This window comes from Equus caballus, chromosome X (genome assembly GCF_041296265.1).
Source record: "Equus caballus isolate H_3958 breed thoroughbred chromosome X, TB-T2T, whole genome shotgun sequence".
Classification (NCBI taxonomy): domain Eukaryota; kingdom Metazoa; phylum Chordata; class Mammalia; order Perissodactyla; family Equidae; genus Equus; species Equus caballus.
In genome coordinates this window covers 37,325,001-37,343,942 of record NC_091715.1, presented here as the reverse complement: position 1 = coordinate 37,343,942, position 18,942 = coordinate 37,325,001, and the positions used below count along the sequence as shown (strand labels likewise).

At 34.0% G+C, this 18,942-nt stretch overlaps 1 protein-coding gene across 21 annotated transcripts in view; it reads right to left on the bottom strand.

The window, feature by feature from the left end:
• KDM6A (lysine demethylase 6A) overlaps positions 1-18,942 on the bottom strand; it is a 206,640-nt gene that overhangs the window by 21,709 nt on the left and 165,989 nt on the right. For all 21 annotated transcript variants that reach the window (XR_011434733.1, XR_011434732.1, XR_011434734.1 and 18 more), the window contains 7 exons: positions 14,529-14,658; positions 12,612-12,717; positions 11,793-11,998; positions 9,651-9,715; positions 9,501-9,575; positions 8,865-9,013; positions 1,872-1,986 (listed from right to left, as the gene is read on the bottom strand). Coding sequence is in view for 15 of the 21 variants with exons in the window: in XM_070257372.1 (XP_070113473.1) it covers positions 1,872-1,986; positions 8,865-9,013; positions 9,501-9,575; positions 9,651-9,715; positions 11,793-11,998; positions 12,612-12,717; positions 14,529-14,658 (846 nt within the window). In the remaining 6 variants the exon portion in view is untranslated. The remainder of the gene's footprint in view (positions 1-1,871; positions 1,987-8,864; positions 9,014-9,500; positions 9,576-9,650; positions 9,716-11,792; positions 11,999-12,611; positions 12,718-14,528; positions 14,659-18,942) is intronic.

Genomic DNA, 18,942 nt, shown 5'->3' with positions numbered 1-18,942 from the left:
AATAGTAGCCTAACTGCAAGGGAATACGGATTGGCTTATTGTTTGTGATAAGACTAAGTAGATACCGTCCAGGAAAACTTGCCTTAAAGCAAAATATGGTTATACAAACACAAATCCTAGCCCTACATCACCCAGGTGTTACCATCATAAAATTGGAGAAAACTTTCTATCCAAAAGCAAGCAAACAATCAAGTAAGCAAGACCACCAAATAATCAAAAACTAAGTCAAAAAGTATCAAACTTACAACAAAGGCATTTTATCATACATTCAAATTAATGGTTATTTCAAGACAGATATTATTTAAAGTTATAAGACAAACTACAGACATGGTCAATATCAGTCAATATCAAAAGCAACAATCTTTATGTGAATCAAAATTACACCAAAATGGTGAAGTAACAAGTGCTATCTCCACAACTTAGATAAATTTACCTAATCCTTCCTACTAACTTAATATTTTTATTATCCCAAAGTTCAAGCTTTTCAGACATCATCTGCCTATTATAATTATCTTTGTTCTCAGGTTACCTCTCCATTCAGATAGAAAAGAAAACTAAATCCTAAAAATAGTCAATCCCTACTCAGAAATAATGAACAAGAATCACTGTACTGTAGCTGCAATAATATACTATCTCAAAGTTTAAGAATAAAAATCTTTCTGTAGCATAACAGAGATTTCCTACATGACACCATTCTTTCTCTGCTACTATCAGACTGCTCGTCCATAAAACTAAGGACAGATTCAAGTAGTTCCGCTTATTCCACTGGAGCATTTGAAACTTTAAAATTCCATACCTTTGGCTTTTTTACATTGAAGGAAACCTATATGTTAAATAGCAAAGACAATAAAAGGTGACTATCTTTTGCTTCTATATAAGGAAATTTTGGATTAATATGGGATTTTTTCGGAACTGTTTTTACACTTCTTACTACAGCAAAGATTCTTTAACCCAAAATAAAAAAATTGTAAGCATGTGGAATATGAGTATAATTAGTTTTTAAAGTCTCTCATATGTAAATGTTTTTGGTAGTTTTTTCCCTTTATGTTATTGGAGAAGGGGGGTAATACTACACATATCTATAACTTATGTTTTTAACCATAACAATTTCCCAATGTTATTTCTAATTGAAAATATCAGGTGCTCACATAATGCAGTACTTTTTTTTAAAAAAAGAAAGAGAATAAGTTTCCATTTAGACAAATAATTAAATTTAAACCAATGGAAACAATTCTAAGGTATCCTTTAACACAACACAAAGAAATAAATGAAGGCTATTTCTATAAATGAAGGCTATTTCTAGGATCTTAAGGAATGGAACACTTCTATGATATGAGTTCTTTCAATTATAGGAAAAAAAATCTGAAGCAGATGATTAAATTTTATAAAATTCCTTTATAGGAAAAGTTGCCAATGTAGTTGTAAAAAGAATTTATATCATGATGATATGGCAAAGAGTAATATGTTCAAGCTTGTTGAGTTATTAACCTATAAAGGTGCGCAATTATAGAATTCCTTCCACCTCTAAAACCATTTATAGTAAAATAATTTTTCTTGGAACACAGATCTTTCACATGATCAAGTATTTATGCAACAACTGCTTAATTAACCTAATAAACAACTCAGCCTTTCTATCCTCTAAATTCAAGACTATTACTATTCCTTGAAATGATTTCAAGGCCTCTTTCTTCAAGTATTCCCAACAACATAAAATAATAGGTTTGGAATCAAATCATTTTAAATGAATTTTCTGCTGAATGGTTAAGTGAAAACTGGTTATATGCATTAGGATATCCAGCTTAGCAACTGTCTTTTACAATTACTGTTTTTGCATAATTATGTTTAAAGAAAATTTAGTTTTGAAAACCTACTTTTCACAGAAGTCATTCAGAACACCCCAGTAACCTTCAGGAACAACAAACCATTCACAGTCACCTGGACCAATATTTATGTTAACTGAACAGAAGTTGTTATTTTCTTGATGACCTGAAATGTGAAAAGGAAAAAAATAATCAGTATACTATAAATTCTAAAGCAAATTGTGTCTTTAGAAATGAAACCTTAGAAATGTTCAGTGGAGAATGCTTTAGTAGTATTAAGTTGTTCATCATTATAGCCATTTCTGTGTTAAGTCTAGTTTTAGAGCTGAGTTTGGTCAGCTCCTAACTTATTTGGTAAGAGCTTCTGAGAAAGGCAGTCTAAATCATGGTTAAAAGCTTAGGTCCTGGAGCCAGGCTCCTTGGCTTAGTCATTAGGTGAACCTAGGCAAGTTGCTAAACTTTTCTGACTCAGTCTCTTTATATATAAGATTAGATAATGACAATTCCAACAAGTCATTGGGTTGTTCTGAGGATAAATGAAACAATGACTGCTTTGAACAGTGCTGAATACACTGTTATAGGTAATAAATATTAGCTATAATTGACATCTTTACCATTTCTTCCTTGTGAACAAATCCCCATTTCTCACAAGTAGTAGCAGGACATCAATAAACAGGCAAGAAGTCTGGTTTTCAAAATGTAGCTGCAGGAGTGGTGTCAACAAAAATGGCAGAGCAGGGAAGTCTCCAGAAACACGAAAAAAAAAAAATCTAGTAAAAACTATCAGAAGCAACCTTCCAAGAAGTCTAGGCGATAGTCAAAGGTTTACAGCAACCAAGTGAATCCTTGACCAGAAGAAAGGCAACTTAAAATGTGGTAGATTTTTATGTCACTTTAACTTAACATATCGCCACCCCCGTCACTGGAGTGGCAGTGAACCTAAAAACAGTAGTCTGTGTTCCTAAGTGTGAGTGTTCCTGGTTCTGGAGGTAGCAGAATGGATCTTGTTCCCCAAAAATTGTGTTTTTCTGTTTTGATCTAACTGGAGTTTCCCCAAAAGACTGACATAAAGGGCTTCGTTTTGTTTCACCTACCTCAGAACTGTCAGGACAAGCAGTTTGGTGGAGGAGGTTCCCCAAAAACATTGAAAGACAAACAAACAGGCTGATACTACCTACCAGGAGCAAAAAAAGACAAAAAACAAAAAAAAAACACCCCATATAGGGCAAATGATAGACATAGCAAAGGCCTGGGAGGAGAAGCTAGGTAATGAGATTTTGGGAGAATAAGGGCTTTGAAAAGTTCCTGTGAATACTCAAGAATTTATAAAGCCACGTGCATATCCAGGGCAGGACGCATGCTCAGAAAAAACATTAAGAAGACCATAGGGGCCAGCCCCGTGGCTGAGTGGTTAAGTTCACGCACTCCGCTGCAGGCGGTCTGGTGTTTCGTCGGTTCGAATCCTGGGCGTGGACATGGCACCACTCATCCAGCCATGCTGAGGCGGCGTCCCACATGCCACAACTAGAAGGATCCACAACTAAGAATATACAACTATGTACCAGGGGGCTTTGGGAAGAAAAAGGAAAAAAAATAAAATCTTCAAGAAGACCATAAACTTTAACCTCTTGCTGATCTTTAGGCTCAGTGCAAGCAAGGAGGTAAAGGCTAAAGTAGAGTTGTAAGCAGCATGGCTAAGTGTAGGAGGAATAACTCAACACAGAGGCAACCTGCAAAGATCTGGAGAATTCCTTTCTCTTTTCTTTCTGTCCTTTTTTCCCTTTTTCTTTCTTTCTTTTTCTGGCACCAGGCATTTAAGGAAATGTCTGTCAGATCACTGGCTAACTGCTCAGACAGTAGAAAGGAGACTTCAGTGCTTACACGTGACAAGGAATACAGTCTTTGTGAAAATAGTGTGAAAAAGTCACTAAACAAATAAACAACTGTAGCCTACAAGCAACAACAACAAACCCTGGAGAGGGAGGAGAATCTGATTTCGGTAATTGCCATATTATAATATTCAAAATGTCAAAACACTAGCAGAGCGTTATGCTAAAGGAGTAGAGACATGAGGGACCACATCCAACAGAGAATAGAGTCATCTGAAAAAAACACTCAAAAAGTCAGTTTTCAACAAAAAATTATGAGGCATGAAAAGAAATAAAGTATGGCCCAGTCACAGGGAAAAAAGAAAAAAAAAAGGAAATTAACAAGAACTCTTCCTGAAGAAGCAGAGACACTGGACTTACTAGACAAATATTTTAAATCAACTGTCTTAAATATGCTTAAAAGAGCTAAAGGACACTATGGACAAGAACCTAAGAAAACAAGGAGAATGATGTCTCAACAAACAGATTATCAATAAAGAGACAGAAATTATAATAAAGTAGAAAATAAAATTTGAAGCTGAAAAGTATAAGAACAAATAAAAAATTCACTAGTGAGTTTCAACAGCAGATTTGAGCAGGCTAAAGAAAGAATCAGCAAACTTGTAGACAGGTCAAATGAAACTATCTATTCTGAGACGAAAGAAAACAGAATGAAGAAAAATTAACAGAGTCTAACAGACTTGTGGGATACCATCAAATATACAAACATATGCATTGTGGGAGTCCCAGAGGAAGAGAAGAAAGGGGCAATAAGAATATTTGAAGAAACGATGGTCAAAAGCTTCCCAGATTTGACAATAGACATGAATTCCAAGAAGTTCCTTGAGTTCCAAGAAAGAACTGCAAATAGGATAAAGCCAAAGAGATCCTCACCAAGACACATCATAATCAAACAGAGAATCTTGAAAGCAGGAAAAGAGAAGCAATTTGTCATATACAAGAGATTGTCAATAAAATTAATAGCCAATTTCATATCAGAAACCACTGAGACCAGAGGCAACAGGATAACACATTTAAATTGCTGAAATAAAAAAACCCGTTAACCAAGAATTCTATACCTGGCAAAATAATTTTTCAAAAATAAAGGAGAAACTAAAGTGTTTCCAGATAAACAAAAGCTAAAGGAGTTTGTCACTAGTCAATCTGCCCTACAAGAAATGCTGGACAGAATTTTTTCAGGCTGAAATGAAAGAATACTAGACAGTAACTCAAAGCCCCATGAAGAAATAAAGAACTACAGTAAAGCTAACTACGTAAGTTGGAAGACTCACATTTGTCAATTTTGAAACTTACCCCAAGCTACAATAATCAAACCAGTGTGGGACTGGCATAAAGATAGAGATATAAATCAATGGAATAGCATCAAGAGTCCAGAAATAAACCCATACATCTATCTACAGTCAATTCATTTTCAGCAAGGGTACCAAGACCAATCAATAGAAGACAGAATAGTCTTTCCAACAAATGTTGCTGGGACAACTGCATAGCCATATGCAAAAAAAATGAAGTTGGACCCTTAGCTCACACCATATACAAAAATTAAAATAGATATAAGAGCTAGAACTATAAAAATCTAAGAAGAAAACTCAGGGATAAATCTTTATGACCTTGGATTTGGCAATGGTTTCTTAGATATGATACCAAAAGCACAAGTAACCAAAGGAAAAATGGATAAATTGAACTTCATCAAAATTAAAAACTTTCGTGTATCAAAGGACACTACAAAGGGAGTAAAATGACAACCTACAGAACAGGAGGAAATATCTGAAAAGGGATTAATACTCAGAATATATAAAGAACTTCTACTACTCAAAAACAAAAGAGAAACAGTCAAAAAATGAGCAAAGGACTGGAATAATCATTTTTCCAAAGTAGATATACAAATGGCCAACAAGCACACGGAAATCAAAACCACAATGAAAACCCACTTTACACCTATTGGGTCAGCCATAATAAGAAAAAAATGGAAAATAATCTGTGTTTGTGAAGATGTGGAAAAACTGGAACATTTGTACACTGCTGACAGGGATGTAAAATGGTGCGACTGCTGTGGAAAGCAGTTTGGCAGTTCCTCAAAAAGTTAAACAAAGAAGTGCCATATGATCCAGCAATTTCAATCCTAGGTATATTACCAAAAGAACTGGAAACAGGTATTTAAGAAAATACTTGTACACGAATGTTCACAGAAATACTATTCACAACAGCTAAAAAGTAGAAGCAACCCAAATGTCCATTAACTGGTCAATGGATAAACAAAATGTTCTATATCCACATAACAGAATATTATTCAGCCATAAAAAGGAATGAACTAGATACAATGTGGATGAATCTCAGAAACATGCTAAGTGAAAGAAGCCAGACACAAAAGGCAACATACCGTATGACTTCATTTATATGAAACATCCAGAACAGGTAAATCTACACAGCCAGAAAGCAGACTAGTGGTTGCCAGGGGGGGCTGAGGGAAGGGGGGAAATGTGGAGTGACCACTTAATGGGTATGGGGTTTCCTTCTGGGATGATGATAATGTTCTGGAACCACAGAGAGGTGATGATTATACAGCACAGTGATATACTAAATGCAACTGAACTGCACAGTTTAAAAAGGGTTAATTTTGCTACGTGAATTTTACCTCAATAAAGAAAAGTGTAGCTGTTCTTGCCACACCCTGTGCACATCACATACTGAGTCTTTTACATACTACAGTACAAGGTGAAGGTGGTGCTCTTAACACTTAGAACTGTCTCTTACCACAGGTAGATGGTTGGAACTGTCGATGGCATGAACGCTAAATAACATTTAGCTCTAATCTAAATTAGAGACACTAGGATCCAACCATCTAACTAAAAATCTTTTAGGGTAGAACCTGAGAGCATCTCTACAGTTTAGAAAATACGTGACTGATGATGAAGTCCATTGAAGTAGGTAACACTTATATTTATCTATGTAACTCCAGGAACAAAGTGTTTGCCCCATAAAAAAAGTACTCAAAATAAGTTTTTAAAAATTGAACTGGACTAATAATTAAACTATACAACATTTCTTCTAAGACTGAGCCGTCCAATATGGTAACCACTCGAAATGTGGTTAATATGAACTGAGATGTGTTCTAACTGTAAAATACATACTGGATTTCAAAGACTTAATATGAAAAAAAAAATGTGAAAAGTCCCAATAACTTTTATATGTTGAAATGATAATACTTGGATAAGCTGGGTTAAAATTAATTTCACCTATTTCATTTCACATTAATGTGACTACTATAAAATTTTAAATCATAAATATGACTTGCATTTTATTTCTATTGTACAGCACTATCCTAAGGGAACTCTTTATAGAGAATTCTTTAAGGTTCCACAGGACGCTTCTGAAAAACTAACACCTTTATACAAACCAACAAAAAACCCCAAAATATACTAGACACAGGGACAAAGAAGTAATCTATCAAGTATACTTTTTCTCTTGATTTGTTAAAAAAGAAAAAACCTGCATTCTTTTTGATTTGACAATATTTGCATAAAATAAATCAAATTGGATGAGAGAAGTTTTCAATTGAAGTGAATCAACATAATCAAGCCAATACTACATACCTAAGAAAAACAAACTCTATAGAGTTTAAAGAACTTGCCCAGGATTTATACTGGTGTCTAAATGACAGAGTGGGGAGCAGATAGGTCCTTCTGCTTTATTTGAGAACTATTTCCACTTTATCCAACTATGGATAAAGTATCACAGAAGTGGGCTTCCAATGCCCCGAAGATAAAAACTATTACAACCTATTGGTTCTAATTCTGGCTGTATATTAACAATCCTCTTGGGAATCTTTTTTTTTTTTTTTAAATATTGATGTCTGGATCCCAATCCTCAGAGATTAATCAACTATATCTTTTTTCAAAAGCTTACCAGGAGATTCTAACGAGCAACCAGGACTGGGAACCACTGACCTATGTTACCCAGAAGCAAGCAGAGGCCTACATTGAAACAATTCTTTAGCTATAATTCAATAAGCAGGTGACAAAGAAAAGCAATCTGGTTTGCAAACCATAGCTGCTTCAAGTGGCAAAGAGAAACACCTGAGGGTGATATGCAGCCCATAGGCATTGGTACAGTTGAACTCGTTATCACCAGTCTGTCCTAATCGTTAAATATTTTTAACATCACCCTGTGAAATTTCATGTCAGTCCAAGGGAGCACAAAGAAGATGGTACATTAGTGCTGGACAGAATTTTAAGTGTAAAACCAATGTAATTCACTTCACAAATGAAGAAACAGACCCAGGGAAAGAAGGTGACTTGCCCTAAGTGACAAGCCTAGTTAGTGGTAAAATTCAGACTGGAAACCAGGATGAATTTAATAATGTTTCCACATCATCAAATGCTTTGTAAACTGTGCATTGTGACCCAATTAGAGGAATGCAACCTATACTTTCTTTTTTAAATAAAATAGAATGGAATAAATTAGAAAATGTATTGTTCTATGAAACTGTTGTATACATACATGTGCACCAGGTCATAATATAAAATACATTTCTTATTGTGATTGTAGTAAAAGAAAAAAAACAAAAAAAGTTTAGAAAAAACTGTATCTTGTCACCCTACAGTAGATGGAATCAACAACAGTCTTTAAGCCACAGGGACTTATTTTCCTGGGAGCGCTCGAATGACCCCTTTCCTGATTAAACTGCTATTGTTTCATGGCTATTAATATAATACAAACGGGAAAAATTTTAATGATCTGAGGCCAGTTAAAGAGTCAAGCCTTATAATAGGAATAATCCAGGGGCCAGCCCAGTGACGTAGTAGTTAAGTTCGCACGTTCTGCTTTGGCAGCCCAGGCTTTGTGGGTTCAGATCCCAGTGTAGACCTACACACTGCTCATCAGGCCATTCTGAGGAGGCATCCCACATACAAAATAGAGGAAGAGTGGCACAGATGTTAGCTCAGCAACAATCTTCCTCAAGCAAAAAGAGGAAGACAGACAAGAGACGTTAGCTCAGGGCCAATCTTCCTCACCAAAAGAAAGAAAGAAAGAAAGGAAGAAAAATCCTTTCAGTTTCATTCATTGTAAATGGAAAGAATCTGGTTCTCTTTATCATGTTCCACATTTTGATTAATTCTGTCTTTCAAGTGTAGATGTATCAGTTCATAAAAGCTACCTGGTGTTCTGCTTCCTGGAACTTTCATGTATAGTTGAACTGTGTTCATGCCCAGTATGGTATGACCAACGTGGCTTAGAAGATTCCCTGCTGATACGACACGCACAAAAGCAGGAAGCTTAGTCAGCTCATGTAGCTGCAACTTCCACCTGCAATAAAATAATAGATTAAGAGTGAAATTCTGCTACAAATATTTGTGGAAGTTAATCATTTATTCAAAAACCTTGTGTTTCAGTCAGAGAAACACTCAAATGCTTAAATTTTTCTAAAAGAAAACTTTGTAACAAAAAGAAGCATAAAAACTACCGACCAAGTAAATGAAAGAAAAAATTGACTTCCTATATTTATAACTGTTGTATAATTCTATTTGATAGAAATTATATATTAATCATAAATATAAGTTTGATTGTGTAATTAGCATATGGTCAAGATCTTGACGAAAATTTGTACAAGAGTTTTAAGTCAAAGAAAATAATTTAATTGCAAAACCTAGCACAAATAATTTAGCTAAAACTTGCATATCAACTTAAAAAAATGACAAAGAACGAAATAGAAGAGGAAACTGTAGACAATTCTCAATCTTGCAAAGGCTATCTCTTTGCTTCAGTTCACAGAAATATGACTATAGACACTTACTTTTTGTCATCAGACAGGTCAATGTTGGTCCCAAACTTTATGGTTTTAAAGGGTCCTTTCTTCTTCCTCCCAGAACTTAAAAAAAGAGAGACAACATTAGAAACATGTTTTTTAAACAGAAATATTAAGTGGACATTAAAAATGACTTACTTATCTGATGATGTAGATTCACTATCTGAGTGCTCTTTATGGTGAGTCCTTTTCTCATTTTCTTCCTACAGATTAAGCAAAAAGCATTCCAGCTTAGTAGTCTACAACCAGCTATCCTTTCCATCATACAACTGGAAAGATCACATCTTAATTGATGGTATTATCTATGTTTTGAAAGTAAGCTTCTATAGGTCTCTCTCACATGAAAATTTCTTCAAAGCCCACATTAAATAAAAGCCCAAGAAAAGTCAATGCTCATTGGGCTGGTATCCAATCTTCTCCACTAGCCACCAAGTTTTCCTGAGTTCTTCCTTATTAATTTTCTTCCCTAAAGGGAAAAACTATAAATTCTCATTCTTGCCCCATTTTCATGAAGAGAGAAAATTTAAGGAAAGTTGAGAGGCCTAAGAAATATCAATCTTCATTATAACTTTTCTAAACTAGCAGAGGTGTGTACACGTGTATATAACTCTATGGGTATAACGACTGAGGGTAAGACATTCTCTATTCTTGATTATGGACAAATGCAAGAAGTTCCATTTGTTCCAGAAAACTTTCTTTAAAAGATTTTAAAAAGTTTTACCTTTTTTTGTACAATGAATTTATACATGAACAATAAAACATTTACAACCTTAATAAGGAAATTAAGTGCTGAATAAATATAAGTGCTTTTCAATGCAAATATTACCATTATTTACAATTTTTGTGTCGCAGACATGGTATCTCTTAACACTGTCCTACAATTTCTGAGTTAGCAACACTTAGTGACGTTACGGCCTCCCTCTCTTTATGAGTACAGTGTCTAAACATTTGATAATTTTTCACATGTAATGGCCCACGCATCCAAACCAAACAAAAAGCCATCCTTTCTTTGGTTATGGATCCCTTTCCATTTAAATAATCTGCCTCTTATTATCTTTGCTTTTCAACTCTTCCTCCAAATTTTCCTTTGATGATCTCTGAATCTCGCTTGTTATCTATTCTTTTCTGACCCTAATACTACTACATAGTTGAAATATCTCGAAAGTTTGAACTACAGAGCTTTATATGGACAACGAATCCACTGCAACTCATCAAAGTTGCAGGACAGTTTTTATTAGATAAATTTCTCTCTACGATATAGAGAGTGGTAGTGAGAAAGGAACACAAATATATGATTTGCAGGTACAAACGTTGCCTTGATTGAAAATAGGAACTCAGGGGAAAAATTTAAACAGAAATAAGCAAATCCAATGAATTACAAATTAAAGACTTACAGGCACATATTTAGTTTCAGCTGTAGGGTATGTAGAGAACAACGTAGTACAGATAAGTATTTGAGTAATACATTTAATAAACTCATTTTTGTGGATTTTTTCTGTTCACTTTGTGGGAGAAATCACAAAGTTCTCATTACAGTGCTAAAGGATTTTAGTAATGCTTCCTTGCTGAAAGGCCTATGAGTCTTTTAATAATCCTCTGATTATTTGTCAAAGTTTTGTTTTTCCGTTTTCCATATATTTTGAAATAATTTATGCCTCTCCCTCAGTTTTCTCTTTCAGACTGAAATTGGTAAGAACAAAACTAATGCTTCATGTAGGAGTTACCTATCAGATAAATACTAACCTGGTAGAGGAGAAAAGTGGGAAGGTCAAGACTAGGGACTCTGTAAGCATAAAGCAAACTTTGAGACTCAGTGTATCTTCTAATATCAGTGGTTCTCAATCAGGGCAATTTTGCCATCCAGGGGACATCTGGCATGTCTGGAGACATTTTTGATCGTCACAAATGGGGTGAGGGATAAGAGATGTGCTATGGGCATGCAGTGAGGAAAGGCCAGGGATGCTACTAAATATCCTACAATGCACAGGACATCCCCTACAACAAAGAATTATCCAACCCAAAATGTCAATAATGCCAAGGTTAAGAAATCCTGCTCTAAACAGAAATAGCCCAGAGATGAGGGAGACATCTCACTAGACAGTAATGATATTTACTTTATCAACCCATAGGTTTACTTAGACTTTAACTAAGAGTGAACTGGATAGTACTTATAAAGTATTTTACTTAACTATAAAATAACGACATGCTTACAAAAGTAATGTGCCTTTTCAAAATGAAATATCTCCAAAACAAAATAATCTTCAGGAAGCAAATACTTACTCTCAATGATTCCTGGAAGGAGGAAGCCTGGTACTGTGCATATTTAGCAATTGTAGTATGAGATCGATTACTTTCACAATGCCAGATTTTCTTCGTTCCAGTGGGATCCCAGTTTTCATCTGCTGGCTGCAACAACTGCGTCCTCACTTCCACCATATGTTCATTATTAGCTTCCACCAAAGTTTTGGTAGAGAAAAGTCCCAGGTCTTCATAAATAAATAAATGTAGTTAATAAAAATATATATATATTTGGAATAATATTTTAAAAGTGCTTTCTTTAAAGAAAAAAAAAGGAAAAAATTTTGTGGCACTCTATCCAGTTCCCCTAAAACCAACCAGAGCCTCTATACATCCTGAGCTTCATGCCATGTTTGTACAACCACGTACTGAAGCCCTGGACCTAATCACCCAGTCATCAACACAGGCAGAATCAAGGGGCAGGGACTGAAGTTTCACTTATTTATTTAATTTCTGAAGGTGCCAGGAACTACTTAGGGGGTTATAGTACTTACTAGTAGCATCAAATTTTACCTAAATTTTATATTAAAAATTTCTTCTATTATCAATCTAAATCATAATTATATAATTAGACCAAAATAAAAGCTAAATTAAAAAACCACCTGTACCCATATATCATCATCATATCTTCACATTATGGATTAAAGAAGTGACACATATATACACACACAGAGCCAGGAAAATATTAAAATGAAAATGTGAAAACCTGAAAAAATACATAAAGTTTCTGCCAGTGCTTTAAAAATTAATAGATAGCAAAAGAATTATACAAACTTTTCCTTTTTCTTATTTAAAGCTTACCCAACTTAAGAGCTCCAGCAAGGCCACGTATTACTGTAACAGGGTTGTTTGGATTTGTACAAAATTGATGTAACGGAGGAAAGAAAGCATCACGTTTATTTTCCAACTGTAAAATTAAAACATGGTTAGCTCTCTGAAAACCAACCTTTCATTTAAATATTATGCCAAATTCATATTCTTTATCGCAATTTAAATAAATAATGCATCCTAAGTGTTGTTATTTCTATTCTATGTTTTATAGCATTTTATCAGTGTCTTTTACTCCTAACTATAATTAGATGGTAACCATATACATTTCTCTTGTCCATTATATCTTGAACAAAAATATGTGGGAGAAACAAAATTTAAACTTCAAAATCAAATTGTTTTAAACATTATTCAGCCTTAAGAAGGAAGAAAATCCTATCACTTGCTACAACACGGATAAACCTTGAGGATCATGATTCACGATCCTCATGAACCTTGATTCATGTTAAGTGAAAACAAGCCAGTCATGAAAAGAAAAATTATGGGTATAATTTCATTTATATGAGGCATCTAAAGCAGTCAAATTCATAGAAACAGAAAGTAAAGTGGTTACCAGGGGCTGGGGAGACCAGAGAAAAGGGGTTGTTTTGTTTTGTTTTTTAAGATTGGCACCTGAGCTAACAACTGTTGCCAATCTGTTTTATTTCTGCTTTTTTCTCCCCAAGTCCCCCTATTACATGGTTGTACATTTCAGTTGTGGGTCCTTCTAGTTGTGGCACGTGGGACGCCGTCTCAGCGTGGCCTGATGAGTGGTGCCATGTCCGCGCCCAGGATCCGAACCAGCGAAACCCTGGGCCACCAAGAGGACCACGCGAACTTAACCACTCAGTCACCCAGCTGGCCTCTGGGAGTTGTTTTTTAATGGACATAGAAATAGAATTTTAGATTTGCAAGATGAAAATGCCCTGGAGAGCTGTTTCACAACAATAAGAATATACTTAACCCTACTGAACTGTAAACTTAAAAGTAGTTAAGATGGGAAATTTTATGTGTTTTTTTAAAATCACAAAAAGAAAGAGAAAAAAAGAAAAAGAGATTAAAGTGTTTTAAAAAATATTACCAAAGTGAAAGCAGGCTAAAGAAGACTCATAAAAGATAAATCTTAATTTTGCATTTCCCCCTCTCAGATCTCAGTTTACAAGTTTTATTACATGTCTATCCCAGTGTTTCCCTTACATACTAAAGGATCAATAAATAAATATTAGTTGGAGGAAGAATTAATAAAACATTTGGCCTCTAGAAAGCAAAAACAGGGCCAAATCTCTAAAAACAGTTTACGGTTTAAAATTTTTTCATTTGGGGTAGAAGTGCAAGGATGGAAAGAAAGAGGGTAGGAGGACCCATTTGGGAAAAACATAAGTAAAAGCTGCTTTTATTGAACTCTCATCAACTTTCCATATCAGATGCATCTAAATGTCCATAAAGCAAAACTAACATTCAGTTTTAAATAATCTACTAAGCTTTTTAATGACATTAACTATTACCACATTTTATGTTCTTGAACACTTTTTTTGAAGGTAAATAATATCTTTTTGTAGATATATAAAACAAATAAATGTTAAGGTCCATACAACTAGTAGAATGCAGATTTAAAACGCAGCTTACTCAAAACAAAGTTACACTTTTAGGTAGTTTTTGCCTAATACTGCTCAAAATTGGGGGCAGAAAAAAGTATTTCTCACTACTCTAATGTAATCATAGTTAATAGCTGAGAAAGCATGTTTTAAACACTATTACCAAATCTTTTTCCCCCTAAAACATTCAAGCTGCTGCCAGTAATTTTAACGTTTTCTAAAGGGCATCCATATTGATTTAAAGCAAGATCTTATGAAAGACAGGTTCGGGCAAACACTGGTTTGATTTATTTTTAGTCAGTCAATTCAGACTCACATAAATACTAGGTGTAGGTGGATTCAACTTGTCCTTTGGCAATGGAGGGTATGGTGAAGATGGTGGTCTTGGAGGCGGACATTTATCCAATAAAATGCTACTGTTAGATAAGCCATTTTTACCTAGATTCCTTAAAAAAAGAAGGGAGAATAAATCAGCTATACATTTATTAAGAAAGCAGAAAAAAAAATTGTGAATTAAGTCCTAATTAAACTACTGGGCAGTTGCACAAATCCATGAGATTTGGATCCATCAGGAAAAAACTAAGATCATTAATTTCAGCAAATACTTGATTAGCTTGATTCCTAGATCTCCCAATGAAGAAAAATAATAGAAAAGATACAACACATGAATTATTGATGACATTCCTTCTCTCACTCATAATTTTCCAATTTATTTTCTTCACCTAAAGAACAAATGAACTCCAATTTTCTCTCCACCATCTTCCACCATCAGATTCTTTCCATTAAATGTTAAAACAATAACTTGACCAAAAGAGGTCTACATAATAGTAAAAACAGAATATGACTCTATTCCTATGTCTCATCTCAGCAATTATAACCAGAATATTTTTGTGATAGTTCTGAAACCTGAAAAGACCTTTTCCTTTCTCAAATCTGGGAAGAATTTTCTATGTAACTCTTTGACTAAGGAATTTTAATTCAGCAAGACTCCAACCTACTAAATTTTACAGTAAATTATACCAATTTTTAAAATGAGGTGTATAGTTGCTATCCATTCTCTAACATTCCATATAATTATTTCTTACTAGTATTTGGTGTTTCTTTTCCTTTAATGAAGGTATCATGTTTGTTAAATTATAAATTCTTAAAATATGGTAGAATTATTTCCAAACTATAATTCTTTTAGTTAAGAAACAAAAGATATTTCCAATTTCTTAAAGTTTCTACACAACTCTGAAAATCAGCAAGATCTAATTTTGAGCTTTCAAACCATTACAGGTTAACTAACCTACTTCAACCAATATTCCAAGTTCAAAAATAATCAACACACCAAAATATCAAGCACTCTTAACATACTAAAATTTCAGATAAGAATTTGAAAATTCTAATTATGGTAGGGAGTTAAAAACTTAGTAATTTTACTCACTGAAGAAGAAATTAGCAATTTTTCATCATAAATTATAGAATAATACAGGTTGAAAGAAAATTAATTTTCCTTATTTTGCCAAAATGAAAAATACCTTACAAATCAGTCTGTTCTGGTTGGCACTAACGAAAACTAAGACTTAAAATTCCAGTGCTACAAACTTTTGAGATGTTACACTAAATAGCATCAGGGGTGTCACTTTCTTAATTTTCTCAACAAGAACTCCAAGTAAAAACAAGCAAGGTCATGGCAGGTCTCAAAGGAATGAATTAAGTGCAAAATAGTTGACTTTAAAAAAAAAGTATATGAAATAGTTATTAAAGCGAAATTTTAAGTTCAACTAACAACTAAGGTTAAATAAATGAATATTCCACTCTATACCAGTTTTCAACAATTCTCCATAAAGCACAAGTGCCCTGTACATTTAAATAGGATACATTTAAGTTTTTAAATTTAGGTATAAAATTGGTACTAATTTACAAACTCCATGGAAGTAGAAAATATTTGGTTGAGACTAGTAAAGAAACAATTCAAGTATTACAATTAAACCAATGCAAGATAAAACATTCACATATAATATCCACATAAATTAGTTTTCATGCTGAACTATGCATCTGTCACTCTTTAACTTTGGAATTTAAACAAAATACAACTCCAAATACACAAAATTTGTTTTCCAGAGCAAGAGATGGATATACTGTATAGTATATCATTAATATTTTAAGAAATTGGAAGATATGGACCAAGTATTAAAATTGGGGCATAAAAGAGCATCTCGTGGCTAATTAAACGTGGCAACAAAATTTAAGCTTCTACAACATTCTGGAAGTTGAGAAATGAGCTTAGAAAACCGAATTTGATAGATTAGCAGAATTCTGCCTCTATCATTTCTACAAATCTGTAACAATCAAAAGAAAAAAGGCAAATGGGAAAGTAAAACAATGAAAAAATGTAGCTGCCTTTATTTTAAAATAGAAAAGAAAAAGGTGAGGCATGACTAAGGGAGCTGATTCAACCACTGAATGGTGCAATTACAATGTTAAAGCATAAAAGAAGCAAAGGTATTATAACTGCCTTTTTGATGCACTGACCACTGCAACACAAAGATGAACCAAACAAGAATCAGATTAAAAATAACCAACACTTTTTAAAAACCAACTATGTATGTGAAAAATAAGAGGGTAGTCAGAACAAACCATGCAATCAAATTGTATCTGGAAGTTTCTTATTGTATTTTGAACGCTGATTCTGTGCCTGCTGAGGTCAAGTCTGAAACAAACAGGAATTTCTCTGAAGGAACTAATGTAGGTAGTTGTCTATATAGCAACTATAAGCTTTTTCCATTTAAAATGCACATCAATTCTCATGCAAAAGACAGAGCTGTGGAAAATAGGAATAGATTTTATCTTCTGAATACGTATGTGTCCAGCACTGTCTATAATGCTTCAAGCCAAATAATGAAATTTTAATGTAACAATCCAAAGTGGAAAAAGGCATTGAAGAAAGATGCAGGTGTTGGAAAGGATTTAGAGATTATCCCATTTTAAATCCTTTTCTCCCATTCTGAAACTCTTTCCCTGAGCAAAGTAGAGTAGGAAGAAATTAGTCATTGCCCAATTATTTAAAATATTGGCTAAAAGTTACTTTCAAATTTACCCACATCATTTGGTAAAGAAATGAAAAACTACTCAGTAGGTAAACTGATCTACACCTTAATTATCTTTGGTTATGAAGCTCCTAGACTAGAGACATCAAGTCTCTTGTGCCTATGTCACTTTCCCTTTTAAGTCCTGGACTCCTGCCCAGGGCAGGACACCATCAACAGAACAGAAATGGCAAACAACATGACACCTATCATTTGCCATCTTGACTTTTCTCTAAGCCTCAAAAGATTTTTATCTCCAACTTATCAGAGCACTTTTTTGTCTCTTCATTAATAAACTGAGGCCTAGAGTTACTGAAATAACCCAAGCAACCCCAGGCGTCTATATGTTTTGATGTATCTAGCCACTTACAAGATCATACACATGCACACATGTATAAAAAATTAAATCTTTACAATAAGGCAAAATTGTCTTTAAGAATTAAAAGCTGAAAATAAAATTATAAGAATGTACTTAAAATTCTGTAATGAATGTTTATATATGCCTCACAACTGAGATAGAAGATTATAATCTTTAATATATTAAGAAACATAATCACACCTAGGTGCCCAAAGCATAAGACTTTATTAATGAAAACTTATGGTAACTGCTACTGTACACTGTTTATAACTTGCACTTCCATGGAACTCTGACAGTATTCCTCCAGAATATCCTTAGGTCTCATACAGTCCATGATTTTAGCTTTGGACCTCTAAATTTTCCCCCATTTTCTAGCACTGTCCTGAGTCTACAGAGAGCGGAAGAAGCTGGGAGACCCTGCTCCAGCAGAGTGGCAGCAGCAGTATCTAAGAAACAGGACAAAAGGCCTAGTAGCCGAGTAGGGAGCAGGTAGAAAGCACTACAAATTGGCAGCGAGCCATGGCACTGTATCTTAGGAGAACTCAGCATAGCATTTGATCTGAATATTAAAGCATGCCTATTTTCTCCAGGCCCAGAGTTGAAGTAAATGACTGTATAATGTCTACATAAAACGACTAACATAAAAAACCTTAAATTTCTAAAGAATCAAATTTTAGAAATTCAAGAATCTCACTATATATGCTTTAGAAGACTTTGGTCTGATTTAGAGATGATCCAATGTGGTTTTAAGTTACTGACATGAAAAAACCTTTTAAGGCAGTTAAGATTAATTACAGTAGTTCCCATGTTGTAGGCCACTGAGGAAAATGCTGCCAGCAACGCGGACCCAAAAGGCAATACAAAGAAAATAATAAAATATGAAAAAGATGCAATTTTTGCTTTAGTCTATGTCAAAATAAAGATAACAGTTCAACAGTTAAAAACTGAGAGAAAATAATGAAAAGTAATGGAAAATAAAACACAGACCAGAAGGTATTTTAAACATTCAAGTTGAAATAGTCTTTAAAGAAAAATAACTATAGTGTATTTACAGTATTATGTTCCAGTATCACTTAATTATAACTTTTACATGCAAAGTTAATTCTTCTCCTTACTCCACTGCTTCTACCCCATGTTCCTGTCAAGCAGTAAACTATATAAAGAATAACATTTAATTTCATCTTAGTCATTCATCAGTGACAAACATTTAATGGATCCATGATACCTTCTAATAAAATAAATAGTAGAAAGGATAACCACACTCTTAGACACTAATAAATAAGACACATAAGTACTAGTAG